Genomic DNA, 24,516 nt, shown 5'->3' on the forward strand with positions numbered 1-24,516 from the left:
GCCTATCAACCTCTGGAGGGTTATTAAGGCCTATCAACCTCTGAAGGGTTATTAAGGCCTATCAACCTTTGGAGGGTTATTAAGTCCTATCAACCTCTGAAGGGTTCTTAAGGTCTATCAACCTCTGGAGGGTTATTAAGGCCTATCAACCTCTGGAGGGTTATTAAGGCCTATCAACCTCTGGAGGGTTCTTAAGGTCTATCAACCTCTGGAGGGTTATTAAGGCCTATCAACCTCTGAAGGGTTATTAAGGCCTATCAACCTCTGGAGGGTTATTAAGGCCTATCAACCTTTGGAGGGTTATTAAGGACTATCCACCTCTGGAGGGTTATTAAGGCCTATCAACCTCTGGAGGGTTCTTAAGGTCTATCAACCTCTGGAGGGTTATTAAGGCCTATCAACCTCTGGAGGGTTATTAAGGCCTATCAACCTCTGGAGGGTTACTAAGGCCTATCAACCTCTGGAGGGTTATTAAGGCCTATCAACCTCTGGAGGGTTATTAAGACCTATCAACCTCTGGAGGGTTATTAAGACCTATCAACCTCTGGAGGGTTATTAAGGCCTATCAACCTCTGGAGGGTTATTAAGGCCTATCAACCTCTGGAGGGTTATTAAGGGCTATCAACCTCTGAAGGGTTATTAAGGCCTATCAACCTCTGGAGTGTTATTAAGATCTATCAACCTCTGGAGGGTTACAAAGGCCACCACATAAACCTATTGACCAACCAGCAAGTATACCTTTGCACTGATTATAGTCAAGGACTATGTAAACTTCTCAGTGTATATACACCAAGAAGCAGGCTACACCTCTCAGTGTATATACACCAAGAAGCAGGCTACACCTCTCAGTGTATATACACCAAGAAGCAGGCTACACCTCTCAGTGTATATACACCAAGAAGCTGGGTACACCTGTCAGTGTATATTCACCAAGAAGCTGGGTATACCTCTCAGTGTATATACGCCAAGAAGCTGGGTATACCTCTCAGTGTATATACGCCAAGAAGCTGGGTATACCTCTCAGTGTATATACGCCAAGAAGCTGGGTATACCTCTCAGTGTATATACACCAAGAAGCTGGGTATACCTCTCAGTGTATATACACCAAGAAGCTGGGTATACCTCTCAGTGTATATACACCAAGAAGCTGGGTATACCTCTCAGTGTATATACACCAAGAAGCTGGGTATACCTCTCAGTGTATATACATCAAGAAGCTGGGTATACCTCTCAGTGTATATACATCAAGAAGCTGGGTATACCTCTCAGTGTATATACACCAAGAAGCTGGGTATACCTCTCAGTGTATATACACCAAGAAGCTGGGTATACCTCTCAGTGTATATACACCAAGAAGCTGGGTATACCTCTCAGTGTATATACACCAAGAAGCTGGGTATACCTCTCAGTGTATATACACCAAGAAGCTGGGTATACCTCTCAGTGTATATACACCAAGAAGCTGGGTATACCTCTCAGTGTATATACACCAAGAAGCTGGGTATACCTCTCAGTGTATATACACCAAGAAGCTGGGTATACCTCTCAGTGTATATACACCAAGAAGCTGGGTATACCTCTCAGTGTATATACACCAAGAAGCTGGGTATACCTCTCAGTGTATATACACCAAGAAGCTGGGTATACCTCTCAGTGTATATACACCAAGAAGCTGGGTATACCTCTCAGTGTATATACACCAAGAAGCTGGGTATACCTCTCAGTGTATATACACCAAGAAGCTGGGTATACCTCTCAGTGTATATACACCAAGAAGCTGGGTATACCTCTCAGTGTATATACACCAAGAAGCTGGGTATACCTCTCAGTGTATATACACCAAGAAGCTGGGTATACCTCTCAGTGTATATACACCAAGAAGCTGGGTATACCTCTCAGTGTATATACACCAAGAAGCTGGGTATACCTCTCAGTGTATATACACCAAGAAGCTGGGTATTCCTCTCAGTGTATATACACCAAGAAGCTGGGTATACCTCTCAGTGTATATACACCAAGAAGCTGGGTATACCTCTCAGTGTATATACACCAAGAAGCTGGGTATACCTCTCAGTGTATATACACCAAGAAGCTGGGTATACCTCTCAGTGTATATACACCAAGAAGCTGGGTATACCTCTCAGTGTATATACACCAAGAAGCTGGGTATACCTCTCAGTGTATATACACCAAGAAGCTGGGTATACTTCTCAGTGTATATACACCAAGAAGCTGGGTATACCTCTCAGTGTATATACACCAAGAAGCTGGGTATACCTCTCAGTGTATATACACCAAGAAGCTGGGTATACCTCTCAGTGTATATACACCATGAAGCTGGGTATACCTCTCAGTGTATATACACCAAGAAGCTGGGTATACCTCTCAGTGTATATACACCAAGAAGCTGGGTATACCTCTCAGTGTATATACACCAAGAAGCTGGGTATACCTCTCAGTGTATATACACCAAGAAGCTGGGTATACCTCTCAGTGTATATACACCAAGAAGCTGGGTATACCTCTCAGTGTATATACACCAAGAAGCTGGGTATACCTCTCAGTGTATATACACCAAGAAGCTGGGTATACCTCTCAGTGTATATACACCAAGAAGCTGGGTATACCTCTCAGTGTATATACACCAAGAAGCTGGGTATACCTCTCAGTGTATATACACCAAGAAGCTGGGTATACCTCTCAGTGTATATACACCAAGAAGCTGGGTATTCCTCTCAGTGTATATACACCAAGAAGCTGGGTATACCTCTCAGTGTATATACACCAAGAAGCTGGGTATACCTCTCAGTGTATATACACCAAGAAGCTGGGTATACCTCTCAGTGTATATACACCAAGAAGCTGGGTATACCTCTCAGTGTATATACACCAAGAAGCTGGGTATACCTCTCAGTGTATATACACCAAGAAGCTGGGTATACCTCTCAGTATATATACACCAAGAAGCTGGGTATACCTCTCAGTGTATATACACCAAGAAGCTGGGTATACCTCTCAGTGTATATACACCAAGAACCTGGGTATACCTCTCAGTGTATATACACCAAGAAGCTGGGTATACCTCTCAGTGTATATACACCATGAAGCTGGGTATACCTCTCAGTGTATATACACCAAGAAGCTGGGTATACCTCTCAGTGTATATACACCAAGAAGCTGGGTATACCTCTCAGTGTATATACACCAAGAAGCTGGGTATACCTCTCAGTGTATATACACCAAGAAGCTGGGTATACCTCTCAGTGTATATACACCAAGAAGCTGGGTATACCTCTCAGTGTATATACACCAAGAAGCTGGGTATACCTCTCAGTGTATATACACCAAGAAGCTGGGTATACCTCTCAGTGTATATACACCAAGAAGCTGGGTATACCTCTCAGTGTATATACACCAAGAAGCTGGGTATACCTCTCAGTGTATATACACCAAGAAGCTGGGTATACCTCTCAGTGTATATACACCAAGAAGCTGGGTATACCTCTCAGTGTATATACACCAAGAAGCTGGGTATACCTCTCAGTGTATATACACCAAGAAGCTGGGTATACCTCTCAGTGTATATACACCAAGAAGCTGGGTATACCTCTCAGTGTATATACACCAAGAAGCTGGGTATACCTCTCAGTGTATATACACCAAGAAGCTGGGTATAAATCTCAGTGTATATACACCAAGAAGCTGGGTATACCTCTCAGTGTATATACACCAAGAAACAGGGTAGACTTATGAAGCAAGAAAGCTCCCAAAACCAGATTTTTCAGTCTTATTCCTGCTGATCTACTTGGGCTGAATTTCCGGCTTAAGGTTTCCCGCACCTCACAAGCCTTCCTGCTCAGAAACTGCGCAGAAACAAGCCTTCCTGCGCAGAAACAAGCCCTCCTGCGCAGAAACAAGCCCTCCTGCGCAGAAACAAGCCTTCCTGCGCAGAAACAAGCCCTCCTGCGCAGAAAGAAGCCCTCCTGCGCATTAACAAGCCCTCCTGCGCATTAACAAGCCCTCCTGCGCAGAAACAAGCCCTCCTGCGCAGAAACAAGCCTTCCTGCGCAGAAACAAGCGTACCTGCACAGTAACATTGCGCAACCTATTTTGTGCCTCAGGTGATTGATAAATAAATACCTCTACTGCGTAATCCATGAAATGGGAGGTGAAGTTAGGTTGGGCGTGTTTTAGGGTCTACCCAGATCTTAACAATAAGACTTTTGCAGAGAAATTAGGTCGGGTTTGATTAGGTTCAGGACTGACATAAAATAAGCGCGTGTGTAAGTTTGTTTTCAGGTCACACCTACACTTTCCTTGCCAGTCAGGTGTGTTTGATGGACAGGTTTGGTTTGTTGTTGTGTGCCCTAAATCTTCACTGTCAATCACACGAAAAAGTTCTTAGGTTTATACAGGCTTAGTCTAAACCTAGACTAAGGTTTTCATGTGTTTTCTTCGGGAGCTGACTCCAGTAATCAACATCCAGATGAATTCGACTTCATGCATACAGCTGTTTGATGGTCCTCCATTGATCCAGAGGGAAGATGTAAGACCTGGCGGACAGCTAGAAGCCGGAGTCAGGCAATAATCACCTCACCCTATCCTTCGCCACTCCCTACGATTACGGCGGTCAGGTGAATCGTAGAGTGAAGTTTTTTGGTTATATAGTGAAAAACGGGCCAAAAAACGGTCAACCTACTCATGAAAAACTCTCCAGACACAAAGCAGAACGCCATGAGGGAAACCAATGTCAAGTGGGCCTTCAAATGCCCACTTGGGGACTGTAAGCCCCAAAGAACTCAGTATATAGGCAAGACAACAACGTCTCTTTCCAGGCGATTAACAATGCATAAACAACAGGGCTCCATAAAGGAACATATACTCTCCTCTCACAACCAGACCATCACCAGAGAAATCTTAACAAACCATACAGAAATCATCGATAGATACAGCGATAGCAAGAGCCTCGACATCTGCGAGGCACTACACATTGCTTCTGGCAGTATGGGTTCGAGTCCCTTCTGGGGTGTGAGTTTTCAGTTGCATATATGCCTGGAGACCGTTCAGGCTTGTTCGCATTTGTGATCCTCACGTGTACCCCAAAGAATGAGGTGATTTGATAAAATACCATGCCCAAGATTATTAACAGAGTGGCGGCGGGGGATGGAGAATTAGCTTCGGCTACCATCCTATTTTGTCCGGTCGTGTTGGTCGAGTGGTTAAGGGATCCTGTATATCAGATGCATTGCTTCTGGCAGTATGGGTTCGAGTCACTTCTGGGGTGTGAGTTTTCAGTTGCATATATGCCTAGAGACCGTTCAGGCTTGTTCATATATAAATATATATGCGAACAAGCCTGAATGGTCCCCAGGACAATATGCAACTGAATGCTTGTTCGCATTTGTGTTCCTCACGTGTGCCCCAAAGAATGAGGTGATTTGGTAAAATGCTATGCCCAAGATTACTATCCAAGTGCCGGCGGTGGGGTGGTTCAAATAGCTTCGGCTATCACCTCATTATGTCCGGTCGTGATGGTCAAGTGGATTAAGGCGTCTTGTACATACCAGTTGCGTTGCTCCTGGGAGTATGGGTTCGAGTCACTTCTGGGGTGTGAGTTTTCAGTTATATATATATATATATATATATATATATATATATATATATATATATATATATATATATATATATATATATATATATATATATATATATATATATATATATTTATATCAACAATTTACTTGCATAAACGCACAAGTTTTTTGGTAAACCACCACAGACACCCTCCCTGCAATTGACTCGAACCCAGAAAGTTCTGGGTTCCCAGAACCCAGAAAGAAAGTGAAAAAACCCAGAAAGAAAGTGAAAAAACCCAGAAAGAAAGTGCCGTAACTGGTACGCCTTAATCGACTACACCACTCAGACCTTTCAAAAGGTATGGAAATTTTGGATTATTTCTGCATCAATTTCCATCCCCTGAGGACACCAGAGCAGTGTGCGATCAAAGCTACGTTTTTCATCAAGTAACTGCATTAACAGAGAGAACTCGTGTCTATTCACAAGAATTTACTTGCATAAACTCGCAAGTTTTTTGGCACACTGCTCTGGTGTCCTCGGGGGATGGAAATTGATGCAGAAATAATCCAAAATTTCCATACCTTTTGAAGTGTCTGAGTGGTGTAGTCGATTAAGGCGTACCAGTTATGGCAGCTGCGCAAAGTTGTACTTTCTGGGTTCGAGTCAACTGCAGGTAGGGTGTCTATGGTTTTATATATATATATATATATATATATATATATATATATATATATATATTATATAATATATAATATATATTTATTTATATTTGCTTTTTCATTATCTTTTTTGCTTTTATATCTTATATACAGTATTTGCATATATGCTTTTCATTATCTACTGCGCGCTTGGAACAGGTGGTCATATTTCTATTAAATTATTTATTATACATTGTCTTTGAATAACTTATTTTATTTATTTTTCATATACTGTATATTGAAACTTGGTATTGAATCATGTGGAACAAGGAAATGCAATAATTTAATTCAGTTTTATTTTGACAAACACAAGAGGTGTTGATAGTCGCAGCGCTCCACCACTAGTAATTAAGCTTGTCTGTCTGTCTGTCTGTCTGTCTGTCTCATTACATTAATCTTTGGTATACAAAATGAGGTTCATTAATACCTGCACAAGACAGTGAAGCAGTGTTGCTAAGACTGCCAGAGAAGCCTTCGTCTCCTATGATGTCACAAAAGAGACGAAGGCTGTCACATAGAACTATGATGTCAAGTAATTCCACTTTCATACAGCACACAACATATATCACGTCACCAGCTGCCCTCTAACTTTCATACAGCACACAACATATATCACGTCACCAGCTGCCCTCTAACTTTCATACAGCACACAACATATATCACGTCACCAGCTGCCCTCTAACTTTCATACAGCACACAACATATATCACGTCACCAGCTGCCCTCTAACTTTCATACAGCACACAACATATATCACGTCACCAGCTGCCCTCTAACTTTCATACAGCACACAACATATATCACGTCACCAGCTGCCCTCTAACTTTCATACAGCACAACATATATCACGTCACCAGCAGCTGCCCTCTAACTTTCATACAGCACACAACATATATCACGTCACCAGCTGCCCTCTAACTAAATGTCAGTATTGTGTTTCTATTTTGTGTATTCGTTTAGTCAACAAATATAAAGTGTGTATGGATACTCTTTTTAACAATAAACATGTACTATTCTTGGTCTTCGTGTGAATTTACACTAGATACCCATAAATTATCATTAAAAAAAATCATAATTGTTTTTCTAATACCAAACATCACCAAGGTTGAAAACAGCTTGAGTGCGTCTCACTAAAAATATCTTATCTCGTTTTCTTTGGGATCCAAACATGTGGAGCGCTATCTTGGCTGTTGACATGTGAGTCAACCTGGGGAATGTACTAGTCATCTTAAGTAAAAACTATGCTATTCTTCATGGTATTCCTATAGTTGCCTTGATAAACTCCCCCCTCATCTACTGTGTACAAAAATATTATTTTATTTGTTAAATATATGACTAGTAGTGTGACTAAAACTAATGGATAAGCTGCTCATATATGTCTCGCTCTCTCTCTCTCTCTCTCTCTCTCAAACTTATAAGTTAGTAACTCCTTAATGTGGGTTAAATAAATACTAATATTACACAATGGAATGGCGACAGTTGGCATTACAATAGCTGCCATGGCACCTGCTATAAGGAATGTCACAATGACGCCAGGGACACAGTAATGCCATGACGAGTCGACAGTGATCCCAGTCAGATCTGTTAGTGTCTCAAGGAAGCATTGTCTTCAGAAGTAGAGAGCAGGGACTTAAATTCCAAGTAAAAAAAATCTCTGGTAAAGTTCTCGTAAAAGGCTTGGAGGTTCAAATGGGCCGTCTACTCTTGTGGCGAGCACCGAGGAACTTTTGAGCATCTGTTGATGCTTCAGTGTCCATAGGTGTCCACAGTTCACCCACGGACACCCAAGCATGCCTCTTGGCAACTACAACCACCTCTGGACGTCCTAAAAATTTATTGGTATGAGCCTGAAGATTTTTCACATATATTTGAAGTGAGGTTTGCCGGTAATTGACTTAGAAACGTGTCCAGGTGGTGTCCACAAATGCCTAAAGTGTCAGGAGATACCCAGAGGTGTTCATGCCCAGAATCGTACCCAGTTGGCCAGAGTCGTAGAGATGTTAATCAGGAAGATATTAGTTCCTGCTCTTCGTCGTGGGACTTGTGGTGGATGGAGGGGTCAAGTCCTACTGGTGGATGAGGGGAACAAGTCCTACTGGTGGATGAGGGGGGCCAAGTCGTACTGGTGGATGAGGGGGGCCAAGTCGTACTGATGGATGCGGGGGCAAAGATCTTCTGGTGGATAAGGGGGCCAAGTCGTACTGGTGGATGAGGGGGGCCAAGTCGTACTGATGGATGCGGGGGCAAAGATCTTCTGGTAGATAAGGGGGCCAAGTCGTACTGGTGGTTGAGGAGGGACAAGTCGTAAAGGTAGATGCAGCAGGGCACATCGTAGAGCTGGTGTAGGTGGGAACGTATGGTTGGCAAAGGGTACTCTTTCCCTCGGGGTGACAGACCTGTCACCTTACTTGCCGACAATTTGGACGCCGGAGATGTACTCGTCAACAACATTTATCAAGAGAAGGTCGTCGAGGCATTGACGAAATACGGAATTGGCATAGCAGTTTTCCCTGTGGGAGAGATGGAATTTGTTAGGCACTCTACATTATAATCAAGTATTAGTGGTAAACAAAAGAAAATGTAAAAAAAATATGATTGAGAAAGACGCATTTATAGAAACTTTGAACTCAATATAAAATATATATGAAACTGAACCAGAGAGAAGTGAACTATATTAACAAAATAAATAATTAACTTAAACTTCAATAATCAAAATAATAATTTTGATAGCAAATTAAAGAATTTCAACTAAAATCCAGAAGTTAAAATAAAATTCAACTAAAATGACAAAGTTAAATTACACGTCCAATGAGAAGAATTATAACAACAGGTCCTCAGTACTTTACCATGAGAATCACTCTTGGAAATTCCGTCCATCCTGTAAGGTATCCATACAGATACCCTCGGACGCCAGAGGTTACCCTCGTATCATGTCGCTTAGGTAAGTGAACAGTTCAAGGTCGAGTCCCAGATTCACTACGCAATATTTAAATGTGGAGTGAGCGAAGCAGTTATCCCTGTTATGTTGCGTAGAAAACGGAGGAAGGAACAGAAAGGGATTCATTAAAAATGTGAAAAAGATCGAGTTGATATGTTAAAAAAAAGTTTAACTAATAAGAAATATAAATTGTAGAGGAATAAAACATAATAATTGTATGTAGATAATTATTTAAATAAATTTAAAATTAAATTAAGAACAGAGTAAAATTATCAATACGAATGAACACAAAAAATAAACGAGAACAAAATTCAATGTTGTTTAATGATAAACTAAAATAATTCTTCAAGATGTACTTGTCTTAGGAAAAATAATTGTCATAATTATAATAACTAAAATATTAATAAAGTTTTAGAGTGTAAATAAGTACCACAGTAATAAAATAAATACGGAAACCAAATTAAATTAAATAAAATATTAAATAAAGTAAAATTTAGAAAAATAAATACCCATAGAGATTGAAATCAGTTTGCCCGAGAAACGACTGAGGATCTGGGAAAGGTATAAGGATGGAGGCGAGGTGCCTAATCCCTGATGAGTATGTCTCGGGTTAGGTATAAGGATTGGGGGTTTACGGGCAATTCATGCCCGTGCCACCTCTTAGGTGGCTTGATCTTTATCAGGATGGGGGCGAGGTACTTAATCTCTGATAGGTATTTAGGGTCCAGGTCGTACAATCGGCTTCGTTCTCGACCCACAATCAAGAATCCCGGGCGGGACAGAAATGGTCGGGCACGTCTCCAATCACCAAATGCCCCTGTCCACCTGGCCGTAAATAGGTACCCAGGAGTTAGTCAGCTTTTACGGGCTATTCATGCCCGTGCCACCTCTTTGGTGGCTTAATCTTCATCAATCAATCTTAGTCAGCATGTTTTGGGGGTTGCATCCTGGGGAGGGTCAGTAATTCGACTCTGGGGAGGGGGTGGGGGTGGACCTCTATATAAGCCTAACATTTACTGTATGTATATGACGGGAAACATCTCTCGTCACGCAGGGTGCAGTCGCACCTCCATAGATCTCCAGTATCATCTATTGACACTGGTAATACGGGCTATTCATGCCCGTGCCACCTTTTGGGTGGCTTAATCTTCATCAATCAATCAATCTGTATGTATATTCTGGCTTCCTGTCCCCCGTCACAATGAATTATTATCATTATTAATGAATTATCTGGGGAAGGATGGGGGGGAGAGGCACCTGATCCCCGCTGGTATCCAGTAGTACTAAGGATGAGGGTACTTGAGGGAGGTTGTGACATGCTGGCGAGATAGCCAGCTGATACCTGAGAGAAGTGGTAGGCAGCTCACCTGCAGGTGGTGGCGACCTTGGGCTTGCGGTACAAGTTGTAACAATCATCACACACTAGTTCAAGCTTCCTGAAGATGGCTCTGTCGTATATGCCTTTACAAGCCTGGTCGAACACCTGTCGCTTGTTGACGCTGTGATCTTGGGAGAGGAAGCTGAGAGGTTCCGACGATGACGACCCAGACGACAGGAGTTGTTCCAGTCGCGACGACCCTTCTACGGACCGTCCATGGACACCAGACGAGCCCAGACTCGCCACCACGACCACCACCACCAACGACCACATCTGGAAGAGAGAAGAAGTGAGGGAGATTACTTCACTATATCTGGCAACCCAAACACACTTTCACCACCACCAGCGAACACATTTGGTAGAGAGGCTGAGATAATTAAAGGAAAATATAAAACAGTGATCACTAAACAGGTGTCATGCAGCTGCCAAGGTCTCAGATGTCAAGCTATCCTCAGAAGTCATGCGTCACCGTCTATTGCAGGAATTGGAGGAATGCTTCTTATTAAAGATTTATCAGGCCTTCCTTTCATAGACCCAGTATGTGATGTACTCATCTCCCAGTCCCCGTCTTTCCCCACTACCCGTTTTCTCCATAACTCAGTTGACAATTCTCGCTTTCTCTCTCTCTCTCTCTCTCTCTCTCTCTTCTCATTTTAAAGAGGTGGGCATTATTGCTGTCGTCAACATCCCATCAGTCAATATAAGTTTTCTCTGGAGTATTTACTAATCAAAGTTACTTCAATGTCACCATGCTCAATGTTCTCATTATTTAACCCAAATATTAAGTCGATATGTCGAGTCTAATATATAACCTCTACAAGCATTCATGAACGTGGCCGCAACATGAAGGGATGTCCTTGTGCACTGTAACTGGAAATCGCATGTGGGTTAATTACTTAATTAGCACACTAAGAGAGAGAGAGAAGCTCGCTTCATTACTTCTAGGACCTTCGAGTAAAGATGTGCTAGAGAGAGCAAGGTTGTGTTTTAGAGGCGTGGAACGTGACTGCAACATTCAGTGGTGGTTGGTGACGTCATTGAAGGCATAGGAATTATTAATGTGTATTCAAATTCAAATGTGTACCGTAGGACATAATTATTAATATACATCTGTTCAAAATGTTACTCCGGTATTATTTGCTTTTAGAATTATAAAAAATGTAATTAAACATATATTAGGGCTAATATGCTTGTATTTCAAAGGAAGGCTAAATATTATATGGTTTTACATTGTTGGAACAATTAGAGACGCTTGTCCGACTAATCAAGGTTCCACTAGGGCATTGGCTAACTGCTGACCATTCCAGAGCCACAACCCACAACAGTTGGCTGACTCCAATGTATCCATTTGCAGCTAAGTGAACAGACTCAGCGCGGTGTATGAAAACATTCCCAAAGCTCTCGCCGTGCCCGGGAATCGAACCCAAGAACAGTTGATTGTGAGTCATCTGCGCTTAACCGTAATTATATATTATTTAATTCTTTCAAACAGATGTATAAATTAAATCGAAGATTCTTTAACAAATTTGGTGACCTTTGATGGCTGAATAAGGCCACCACGATGCCTCAGTGACCAACAAGCAAGTACCGGCAGTCAAATATAGTCCGATACAAAAACAATAAACCTAGTGTATATATACAACGCAAGTTCAATAAACAACTTTGTTATTATTTATTATTCAACTTTAGTTATTATTTATTTATTCAACTTTGTTATTACGAGGGGACGTAACAAAGTTACGCTCCCTCACTATCTGGTTGACTTGGGAGGTCGCTGAGGTGAGGAGCAGCTAGAGACACGTTTCTTTGTTAAATAATGTTTAAGTAAAATTATATATAAAAATTCTTAACACTAAGAGATAGTGTTGGATAAATTTATGTAAAAGTAATCTTGATTAGTTATATTTTGAAACGCCTTATTTATTTTACTTAAAAATTTATAACAATTAAGTTGTTGCAAATTAAAACCTAAATGTAAGTATATTCTATAATCAGATTTTACTAAAAAAATTCTAATGTGTAAATAAAGACTAACATTATATGTTCAGGACAAGTCAACTACGTATAGTAATCAAAGACTCTAATTATCTAATACATAATCAGGATACTCTAGAGAGCGTTAAATGAATTGAGATAAAAATAGTTGATTCTAGATAGCATTATCTAAACAGCATTAGAATCAATAAGCCTTAATAACCCTCCAGAAGTCAATAGGTCTTGAAACCCCCCCAGAAGTCAATAGGCCTTGAAAACCCTCCAGAAGTCAATAGGCTTTGATAACCATCCAGAAGTCAATAGGCCTTGATAACCCTCCAGACGTTAACAGGCCTTAATAACCCTCCAGAAGTCAATAGGCTTTGATAATCCTCCAGAAGTCACTAGGCCTTGATAACCCTCCAGAGGCTGATAGACCTTTAGCCAACCAATTTCACAGTGTAGAATTACAATGTAAGATTACAATTGTCCTAAGTTAACAAATGGCTATTTAAGTCCGTAGACTGCATTTAAAGATTAGATAAAGATAAAGATGGCATGAATTACTTTCTTCATTCTCGTGTTCTTGAGGATATCCTCATATTGCACCCAAAATTTGCCAGTGCAGGCTACTGAACATATGGCCCTGTATGACTAACCATCCTGCGAGATGGGGACTTTTAGTATCACTGCTGCCTTATTCACTCTCGTGTTCATGATGATATCCTTATAAAACACCAAGAGTTTACCAGTGTAGACTACTGATCACATGCCTCTGTATGATTAACCATCCTGTGTGATTGGGATTTATAGCATCAAGTAGCTAGTTTTTTAAAACACTGTGCTGCCCTTCATATAGTCTAGGGTAGCTGCACAAATGCAGATGTACCTAAATGTGTTGATAAAAAAAAAAAAATACCAAGACTCAAAAGAGTCTTAGACGATTTAAGACTCCTCAGGAAAATGACAATAAACCTTTTCATGAAATATATTGGATGAAAGGCGAAAGTTTATTCTATCTTGGTGCTAGGATAACTGAGCATATCTCTAAGATCTAGTATATTAGAGCACAATCGGGATGTTAGAGAAACACTGGTGACACAGGGGACACTGACGACAGGTGACACTGATGACACAGGTGACACTGATGACACAGGTGACACTGGCGCTTGACGTGAAACGTAAACATTTTGGACATTTCTGTTATTTGCAGATATTTAAATTTCTCGAATAATTTGACAGCAAGTGTCATATCAACATTTGACAGCAGGTGTCATATCAACATTTGACAGCAGGTGTCATGTCAACATTTAACTGCAGTTGTCATGTCAACATTTGAGAGCAGGTGTCATGTCAACATTTGACAGCAGGTGTCATGTCAACATTTGACAGCAAGTGTCATGTCAACACTTGACAGCAAGTGTCATATCAACATTTGACAGCAGGTGTCATGTCAACATTTAACAGCAGGTGTCATGTCAACATTTGAGAGCAGGTGTCATGTCAACATTTGACAGCAGGTGTCATGTCAACATTTGACAGCAGGTGTCATGTCAACACTTGACAGCAAGTGTCATATCAACATTTCACAGCAGGTGTCATGTCAACATTTGACGGGAGGTGTCATGTCAACATTTGACGGGAGGTGTCATGTCAACATTTGACGGGAGGTGTCATGTCAACATTTGACGGGAGGTGTCATGTCAACATTTGACAGCAGGTGGCAAGTTATGCCAGCCTTTTACAGCAGTTGGTAACACTTGTAACCGTCCGATGGAAGACGTGGCACTGAACACTCTACAGTCACAGTGTCACTGAGGCCATATCAAAGCACCTGCGCCACATGTGTGACACTTGCAGCTATTGTGTCTGTCATACTTTACTAACACCTGAGCAGCACTTGTCTAGCACTCGATGGAACAGATTAACGCCTCTCGCACTTAACTAACACCTGTTAAACGTGACTATAACATCTGTGACACATAACTAACACCTGTGGCAACGAGCAGACTTACCGTCCTGCAAGCGACCATGGCGGGAAGACACGAGAGTTATAAACAAGTAGAAGTCACCAGTGACGCAGATGACAACAGCTGAGTAGAAGGTTCGGCAGGTGATACGTTCACAGATCAGGAGCGAGAGAGAGAAGCGGCTGTAGGGATGTGTTCACTGGTCAGGCCCCTCTGTGGAGTGTGCCTCTCATGTGCCAGTCAGGTTTTTATACCCCGAGGCAATGATGTGGGTGGCTGAGCATCCCCCCTCCATCATCTCCCCTCCCTACTCCCTCTCCCAGCATCCGCCTGAATTGCGTACATGAAAACAACATCATCATTTTCAACATTTTCATGAGGCCAGGAGGCCGGCGGGTCAGGAGATCAAGCGGCTGTTTATGGGACTATAGGAAATGATATGAAGATGGGTCATCTGCAGAGGTGGAGGGATGGCGTTATGGGTAAGTAGTCATGTTCGATGGAGCTCCTGGTAACCGGCTATTCAAGGTCCCAATTTTACCCATGTGTACGTAATTCATGGGTTATTTGCTCCCTTGGGAAGCCCCCTGAACTCGTGGTCGTTTGAATACGTTTTCGCTTTTGAAAAGATGAAAAGGTTTTCATGGCAGACTGTTACAAACATTTCAAATTTCGCTACTGTTATGAATAAATAACTTATGATCAGCACTTAAGGCAGGGTTCAGCAACAGCAGGAATTTTATTAGTCTATGGTCTTCGTTAAGAGTAATGGGAAAATCATGCAAACTTTGGTTGAATTCCGTTCATTGGTGTTGGAATGCATTATAGTCTTATTAATTGAAATTGGGATAAATAACTGGCACTCTAATGTATAATTGCATAAGGGATTGAGTCACTATTGTGTCGCGAGCACCACGCACCCTAACAATGTTGTTACTACATAATGAAGTCACAATAGGTTGACACGCTTGTGTGTTTCGATCTGTGTTTCCACCGCCATGCTCCAAAGATTTTCTCAAAGGTGTTGTTACTGCCTCTTGCTAAACCCGGCTGGAATAAGTTGTCAAGAAAGCAACTACCAGCCGGCAATCTTCTCCTGGAATGCACTAACCTACCTGCGTCTCCTCAGGGTCTGGACCTTCAGTGGGCGGTGTAACTGACTCACTTCGTAATGTTAGTAATTAGTCAGAAGTCAACGTCACGACCGTCTCTTAAACTAAGATAAACAGTCTCCGGAGCAGTTTTCTTGTAGACACCTCTACGTCAGCAGTTGTATTTCTATACAGCTCTAATAGTGGTGCAGCAGTCGTTTAAAATTCTTACAACCATAGTTTCAATCCACTTCTCGGCGTATATATTCTTAAATCAGTAAGCTTTTGTAATGGTCTTAATGACCCACTAGAGTAGTTTCATAGGCTTCAAGCCCAACACCAAACCTTCAGTACCTCGTATTACATCTTTTCTGGTTAACTCGTTTAACAACAAGGATAACAGACGAAAATATTTTGCAACACAGAGCTAACACATTAATTGACACGCAGCAGTCAGCCGGCTGATGCAGGACAAGGGAAGGTGGAGTACCATTCTAGGTTCATATCCTGGCCGGGGAGGATTGACTAGGCGCCAATCCTTAACTGTACGTCTCTGTTCACCCAGTAGTGAATGGGTATACCTGGTTGTTAAACGATTTGGCGGGTCGTATTCCAGGGAAAATTAAGATTAAGTATTTGCCCGAAACGCTATGCGTACTAATGGCTGTACAAGAATGTACTGTAAATGTAAGTCTTCCAGCACGTCGCTTCCAGCTTCACCAATGACGAATTAACAGTCGATGTCAGAGCCGTTCCTCAGACTGAGGATTTTATGTAATGTTGGGGCAGTCCTCTTCTATAGGTAGTGAACGTTTGGTTCTATTGCGTCTTTTATCGAGAACATCGTCATGGTACGATGCTCTGACAAGTGTTGACTGGAACAAATATTAGTGCTTGATTTAAATTACTGAGTACAACATGTTCTTGTACTCAGAAGTTGGCAGCTTAGAGTGACAAAGGCAGTACTTCTGGCCCGGGCTTAGTGCTTATCAGCCTCTGGAAGGTTAGACAGCCACAGTTGCTTACTGATCAACCAAGGAAGATGACCTTAGTCTTGAACACAATAAAGTAAACTTTGTTTATACACAGATAGGCAATGTACAGTTGTAGTTGTTTTAGATTCAGCTACTCGGAATAAAAAGTTCTATGTAGCACGGGCTATGGTGAATCCTTACAATATACAGTTGTATAACTCGGTGTATGTATGCCTGTGGTCCGTAGCACACGGTTAGTTTGGTGTTGGGCTTAATGGCAATCATCTTACGGAGGGTTATCATGGCAACACATTAGCGTACTGACCAACCACCAAGTATACCATAGATGTGGTATAGTATAGTTCTAGACATAATATATTGGGTCCAGAATTAAAGTAAACTTAAGTGTATATACACAGAGAAGCAGGTAACACCTCTGGGGTATAGATATTCATGGTTGCCAAAAGTAGTTTAATGAATGTAAAAAGTTATTACCTAAAAAGTACCAGATTTTCCGTTTAACGTTCAAATAAGAATTATATTTATAAAAGTTGGTCAGTTTTAGAGTTTGATGTAATAAATTCGTATTTTTTTCTGTTTTAGGGCCTTATTATACGTGTAATTCTCCCTTGTATTTCATATTCACAGTATTTACAAAATGCTTTACTCTGGCCTCCTTACTTTTAACGATCCACGCACAAAATCATTTATCAAGCAATATTTTGTTTGACACATTGTGTTCACACTTGACTTTTGTAATTATTTTCTTCTTAGGAGTCGTCACTGACCTGCCCGCATCGTTGTCACTATCACAGTTTTGGCTTCGTTTCTCACTCATTGTGATGGAGTTTAAAACATCAACCTCACAATAAACAAGCACCTCTCATCAAAGTTCGCAGTCGACTGGTCGCGGCGCAGGAGTGTGACGTCGTGCCTCACTGTTGCACCACGTCCAGTTCTTGTCGACAACTGCACGGGATCATTACTGGTACAGATTCACAGAACAAGTATCACTGGAATTCAACAATAAAATTTATGAATGAAAAATTGGGAAAACTAATAAAATCATGATATTAGTTGTTGTATTTAAATATACTAAATTTTTAATCTTGATTTTGTGAAAATATTGTATAAAACCGTAGAGCAAGAAATGCACCAAAATTGGTACGAACGGTTTGTACAGCGTTGCCGTAAAGCGTTCAGATAGCTCTAATCTTCAACGACACAAAAGTGGACATTCACGTTGATATTCCAGATTCCTGCTGACTTGCTGTTGAATTCCAGAAGTGAGTATAAAATGGGTTGTGAACAGTGTCTAACGCTGACTATGGTAATTTACATTTAACCTTTTCCTCATCCCGAAGTCTTGTTAGTCTTACACAACAAACGTTTTAACTGATGACCAGGTCTGCTTAAGACAGGTTCCTCGCGTAATCCTGCCTGCATCAGTCCGACTTATAGGTTTATAAACAAGTGAAGGCTCCATAATGATCACAGAACACTGAGGTTGAGTGCCCTAACTCTGTGACTTCGAACAGGCTAGTGATGTGCACTCACAAGCTCACTGATAGGCTTGACTGACATCACAGGTCTCCTCCCATTGGCTTTACGCTGTCACGTGACCTTCAAGGCAGTGTCGACAATAATGACATCAGAGAGTTCGATCAGGGGCCATCTTCTCTAACATTAAACAGTGAAACACAAAAGCAACGTCTCTCAACATAACACGCGTTTACACATCCGACCATAAATAGAATATTTCCTAGCAGACATTCATGCTGATAATGGACAAGTATGAGTCAAAGGATGTTGGGCAATGTTGTTGAGCAGCACAATGCTCAGATGTACTGCGATATCGTAGAAGGTGACACAGTATGATGTACTGAGACATCATAGAATATATCACATGTTGGTGAGGGTGTGATGAGCTGCGGTATTGTGGAAATTCATAATATGATGAATTCTGGTATCGTTGAAATTCATAGTATGATGATCTGCAGTATCGCAGAAGTCCACATTATATTGTCCTACAGTATCGTAGAAGTTTATGTTATGTTGTCCTACAGTATCGTAGAAGTTCATGTTATGTTGTCCTACAGTATCGTAGAAGTTTATGTTATGTTGTCCTACAGTATCGTAGAAGTTCGTCTGTCTACGAGGAAAGTAATTGAGAATACTTCACAGTGCAAGTTCTGTGAGAGGGAGACGCCGGGGTGGGCGTAGGGGGGGTGGGGGTGTTAGCGCAACACACAGGATAATTGATCACGGAGTATCCTCAAGGGTTTTCCTCGTCGACTGTTGGGTTGATTGGGGTAGGCCTATGTGATTGATGATGTAGGCGCAGTGATTAAGAGTGAAGGGGTCGTTTAATGGTGTAGGGTAGGTTGATGGTGTAGGGTATAGGTTGATGATGTAAGGGTCGTTGAGAGTGTTGGAGTGGTTGAGGGTGTAGGTCTGATTGAGGGTATAGGGGTTGCTGCGTGTGTAGGGGCTGTAGAGGGTGTAGGGGAGCGGGTAGGGGCTGGTGTGGGGTGTAAGAGAGGATGGTGAGTGCGTAGAGGCGGGTGAGGGTGTCGGGAGAGGTGTGGGGGAAGCCAAGGGTGGAGCGTGTGAAGAGACGAGACAAGGGCTTCATAAGAGGTTGGGATTCTCCACCACTCTACGTGTGTTGCCCTACCGCCTGATCGCCTGCAGGGATCCCCACAACTCCTGAAACTTGTGCTATTAAAAAGACCAACTTGATAACCCAACAGCGCTTACTTTACTTAACAATGACTACGAGCGGTGAGGTTTAGCTCGTGGCGTTCAGGTCTCACGTCGAATTTGTTCTTCTAGTGGTGGTGGGACGGAGGTGGCTTCCACAACTTCTTCCTTCAGTGTGTTCCCCTAGTTGTATTCACCTAGTTGTGCTTGCGGGGGTTGAGCTTTGCTCTTTCGGCCCGTCTCTCAACAATCAACTTAGGTGTTGATTGGTGGAACAAGAACAGGTGTTGTTGGGACAACGACCCTGTTGGGTCAACAGGGTCAACAAGTGGAACACAACAAGTGTGATCCACTTGTTGACCACCCGTACAGGGTACGAGGATTTCCTTACATTTCCTCGACTCACTGGTGTTTCCAGCTCCCACCTGTGTCCTCTTGTCCTGCTTTCCCTCACGTTAAAGAGGTTGTCCTTGTCCACCTCTGTTATGTTAGATCCGCCCGAGTGAGAATAATTTAAGTCCTATTATTTGACAGGTTTTCTACAAATCCCTTCTGGATTCCGGAGACAGCGAGACACACACACATGGACCCGGGTTTGATTCCCGGGTCCATGTTCACCCAGAAGCAATTGGACAGTTTCTGTCATCTGATTCTTCTCTCCAGCTAACAGTGAATAGGCACCTTGGAGTTAGACAGCTGTTAGGGGCTGCTTCCTGGGGATATGTGTGTGTGTGTGTGTGTGTGTGTGTGTGTGTGTGTGTGTGTGTGTGTGTGTGTGTGTGTGTGTGTGTGTGTGTGTGTGTGTGTGTGTGTGTGTGTGTGTGTGTGTTTGTGCATTTACTAGTTGTGTTTACTATTCTGTCCATAGAATCGAGCTATTAGCTCTTGGACCCCACCTTTATAACCATTCTATTTTCCTCTATTATGTCTACTTCATATATTTCTCTCTAACACACGCACACACACACACACACACACACACACACACACACACACACACACACACACACACACACACACACACACACACACACACACACACACACACACAACTAGGTGAGTACACACACATACACACACACACACACACACACACACACACACACACACACACACACACACACACACAACTAGGTGAGTACACACAAACACACACACACACACACACACACACACACACACACACACACACACACACACACACACACACACACACACACACACACACAACTAGGTGAGTACACACAAACACACACACACACACACACACACACACACACACACACACACACACACACACACACACACACACACACACACACACACACACACACACACACACACACACACACACACACACACACACACACACACACACACACACACACACACACACACACACACACACACACAAATATCTGCAGGAAGCAGCCCGTAGCAGCTGTCTGAATCCCAGGTACCTATTTACTGCTAGATGAACAGGTGCATCAGGGTGAAAGAAACTTTGCCTATTTGCTTCCGCCTCCGCCGGGAATCGAACCCGGGCACTACGACTACGTAAGGACTACGACCCCCGAGCGCTATCCACTCAACCACGAGGCCCCTATGTGTGTGTGTGTGAGTGTGTGTGTGTGTGTGTGTGTGTGTGTGTGTGTGTGTGTGTATTCACTTGTGATTGCGGAGGTTGGGCTACGTCTCTATTGTTCAGCCTCTCAACTATCAATCAACTGGTGTACAGGTTCCTGACCCTACTGGGCTCTATCATACCTACACTTGCAACTGTGTATGGAGTCAGCCTCCACCACATCACTGCCTAATGCATTCCATTTGTTAACTACTCTGACACTGAAAATAACATTTTCTACAGTCTCTGTGGATCATTTGATTACTCAATTTCCACCTGTGTCCCCTTGCGCGAGTATTCCCTGTGTTAAATAAATAGAAGCACCTAAAAGAGCAGGTTATAGAGACCAACTCCATTCATAGCTTTAAAAGCAGGTATGACAGGGAAATATAGGTCAGGAGTCATTGAATTAGACAACCAACGGGTAGAAAATGCGGGGTCCAAGAGACAGAGCTCGATCCTGCAGGCACAAATAGGTGAGTCTACACACACACACACACATACACAGTGACCTGTGACAGAGGGGACAAGGTGAACCACCAAGGGTATGGAGGATCAAGTGTGGGAGAGACTCATGCTGTACGCCAAGATTGATCATGCAAAGGGCGATGGAACGCTAGTATGATGTTGAGTTAAGTATGGAGCCCTTGATGGAGGCAGCAAAGTGCAGTGAGTCGTATACGCTCTTCCTCCATCCACCTTTTCCTTCTATCTTCTCTCCCACTCTCTGCACCTCTTCCATAATCCCTCCCTCCCTCCTTACCCCACACCACGGAGGAATAGATTACTTAACCCAGAGACGTTGCTTGGGTTGGGAGATCTTCTTCAAGCCGAAGGATAGAAGATAGACTATATGTGGTATCTCTGTTGTTCAGGTCCAGCCTATAGTTTGTCTTGAGGGACGAACCGGAAGACTTGGCTGGAGCTCCTATAGTGACTGTCACACATGTCTTAGCTGATGTTTTCCAGGTGATCAGTCAACAGTTGCCGGTGATTAATCAATAGTCACCAGCTATCAGGCAACGGTCATCAGCGAACAGGCAACGGTCACCGGTGATCAGTCTACAGTCAACGGTGATCAGTCTACAGTCAAAAGTGCTCAGTCAGCGGTCATCGGTACCAGTCAACGGTTACCAGTGCTCGGTCAACGACCACCAGTTCTCAGTCAATGGTCATCAATGCTCACTGTAATCAGTGAGTACTGGTGACCTAAGCATTGACCATACTCCAATGAAATTGGTGTTGCTGCATCTCGACCTCTTACTGACACCTTCGAGTCGACCCAATGACACGATGTGGGCGAAGCAAGACAACATCAAATAGAGTGTGGCTGCCTCTCCTCATCTATCGGTCCTCAAAGTTCCTTATTTTCGTTTGGGAGTAAGGTTTATCAATTTATGTAGGGTTACTAAAGCCTATAAACCTTTGGCTATTATTCAGGTCTATCATACTATAATAGTCTACTGCTCAGTCTAGTATAATTTATGCCGAAAAGAAATAATTACACAAACTCCTTCTTTGGTTTACGTATAGGGGTTAAAGCCTATCAACGTCTGGAGGGTTATTAAGGCTACTATTATACTCGCTCATTGACCAAACAGCAAGTATATACTTCAGTCCTGAACTAAACTAAAGTCCAGTACTAAAGTAAACTGTGTATATACATCGATAAGTAGAGTGTATTTTTGGGTTGATATATCTAAATGACTTACAAGTAAAAAGGCGAAAGATTTATGCATTTTAAAGGGAAACTAAAGTATATATTCAATTACGATCACAGGTCTTTTAATTTCTCGTTCCGTTTCACTTTTGTACTTGCTACACAATCAATGCTAATTTATAAAAAATATATCAACAGTTATTTTATTTTACATTTGTTAAACATAATATTTAATGACATAATTTTTGATAGAAGATAAATCATGAAGTTATGAAGCAGGGTTAGTGACGTTGATGTTGTGGTGAAGGTGAGTAACCTTGTTGTTGTGATGGAGGGTGAGTAACCTTGTTGTTGTGATGGAGGGTGAGTAACCTTGTTGTTGTGATGGAGGGTGAGTAACCTTGTTGTTGTGATGGAGGGTGAGTAACCTTGTTGTTGTGATGGAGGGTGAGTAACCTTGTTGTTGTGATGGAGGGTGAGTAACCTTGTTGTTGTGATGGAGGGTGAGTAACCTTGTTGTTGTGATGGAGGGTGAGTAACCTTGTTGTTGTGATGGAGGGTGAGTAACCTTGTTGTTGTGATGGAGGGTGAGTAACCTTGTTGTTGTGATGGAGGGTGAGTAACCTTGTTGTTGTGATGGAGGGTGAGTAACCTTGTTGTTGTGATGGAGGGTGAGTAACCTTGTTGTTGTGATGGAGGGTGAGTAACCTTGTTGTTGTGATGGAGGGTGAGTAACCTTGTTGTTGTGATGGAGGGTGAGTAACCTTGTTGTTGTGATGGAGGGTGAGTAACCTTGTTGTTGTGATGGAGGGTGAGTAACCTTGTTGTTGTGATGGAGGGTGAGTAACCTTGTTGTTGTGATGGAGGGTGAGTAACCTTGTTGTTGTGATGGAGGGTGAGTAACCTTGTTGTTGTGATGGAGGGTGAGTAACCTTGATGTTGTGATGGAGGGTGAGTAACCTTGATGTTGTGATGGAGGGTGAGTAACCTTGATGTTGTGATGGAGGGTGAGTAACCTTAATGTTGTGATGGAGGGTGAGTAACCTTGTTGTTGTGATGGAGGGTGAGTAACCTTGTTGTTGTGATGGAGGGTGAGTAACCTTGTTGTTGTGATGGAGGGTGAGTAACCTTGATGTTGTGATGGAGGGTGAGTAACCTTGATGTTGTGATGGAGGGTGAGTAACCTTGTTGTTGTGATGGAGGGTGAGTAACCTTGATGTTGTGATGGAGGGTGAGTAACCTTGATGTTGTGATGGAGGGTGAGTAACCTTGATGTTGTGATGGAGGGTGAGTAACCTTGATGTTGTGATGGAGGGTGAGTAACCTTGTTGTTGTGATGGAGGGTGAGTAACCTTGTTGTTGTGATGGAGGGTGAGTAACCTTGTTGTTGTGATGGAGGGTGAGTAACCTTAATGTTCCACGCCAGGTTTCAAGAGCGGGTCACCCAAATTGTTGAAAGTTATTCAGTCATTGGCTACTTTGACATAGTGCGCTGACGATGTTCTGCTAATATCAGTCACTCCTATATTACACATACGGTTATGTAATGCCCGAAGAATGCAGAAATCTCTCTCGTTTTCAATCTCTGCTGCTGTCCGCATCATCTCACGCCTTCATAGCTCTGTATTGGACTAGGTTAAAATGAAGTAACCATTTTATAAACCACGTATGATATATGTAAAAAAAAAAAAATCAACATACAGATTATTTTAGTCCCCCCATTCCTTTCATTCTTCTCGTTAGCTTTGCGTCATCAGTGAACATTGATATGATGCACTCTGCATCAAACATTATGGTATTATCAAGGTTTTATTTCCATTTCCATTATTAACTTTGTCCTGGACTATATTCTGCTTTAAAGTATACTCGTTGTTTGGTCAGTAGGCTCTTGACGTGGCCTTATTCTCGCAGTTCAAAGGGCTTTCACAC

At 42.3% G+C, this 24,516-nt stretch overlaps 1 protein-coding gene across 7 annotated transcripts; it reads right to left on the reverse strand.

Annotated features, from left to right (window-relative positions):
- Window positions 1–6,557: 6,557 nt before the first annotated feature.
- On the reverse strand, window positions 6,558–17,550 carry LOC123765785 (molt-inhibiting hormone). Of its 7 annotated transcripts, none has more exons than XR_011230634.1 (4): window positions 17,389–17,528; window positions 10,581–10,864; window positions 9,122–9,292; window positions 6,558–8,785 (listed from the first exon to the last, which is right to left on the reverse strand). XR_011230634.1 is itself a non-coding variant. In XM_069337108.1 (3 exons), exons 2-3 carry the CDS (start codon window positions 10,862–10,864, stop codon window positions 8,680–8,682), a joined length of 390 nt encoding a protein of 129 aa, XP_069193209.1. In that variant the 5' UTR covers window positions 17,389–17,550; the 3' UTR covers window positions 6,558–8,679. The 7 variants fall into 7 exon arrangements, 4 of the variants coding, with proteins under 4 accessions (XP_069193209.1, XP_045610487.1, XP_045610490.1 ...); XR_006773758.2 differs by lacking the exon at window positions 17,389–17,528 and adding an exon at window positions 17,282–17,350; XR_006773759.2 differs by lacking the exon at window positions 17,389–17,528 and adding an exon at window positions 14,581–14,823.
- Window positions 17,551–24,516: the final 6,966 nt, after the last annotated feature.

Source organism: Procambarus clarkii, chromosome 37 (genome assembly GCF_040958095.1).
Source record: "Procambarus clarkii isolate CNS0578487 chromosome 37, FALCON_Pclarkii_2.0, whole genome shotgun sequence".
NCBI lineage: Eukaryota > Metazoa > Arthropoda > Malacostraca > Decapoda > Cambaridae > Procambarus > Procambarus clarkii.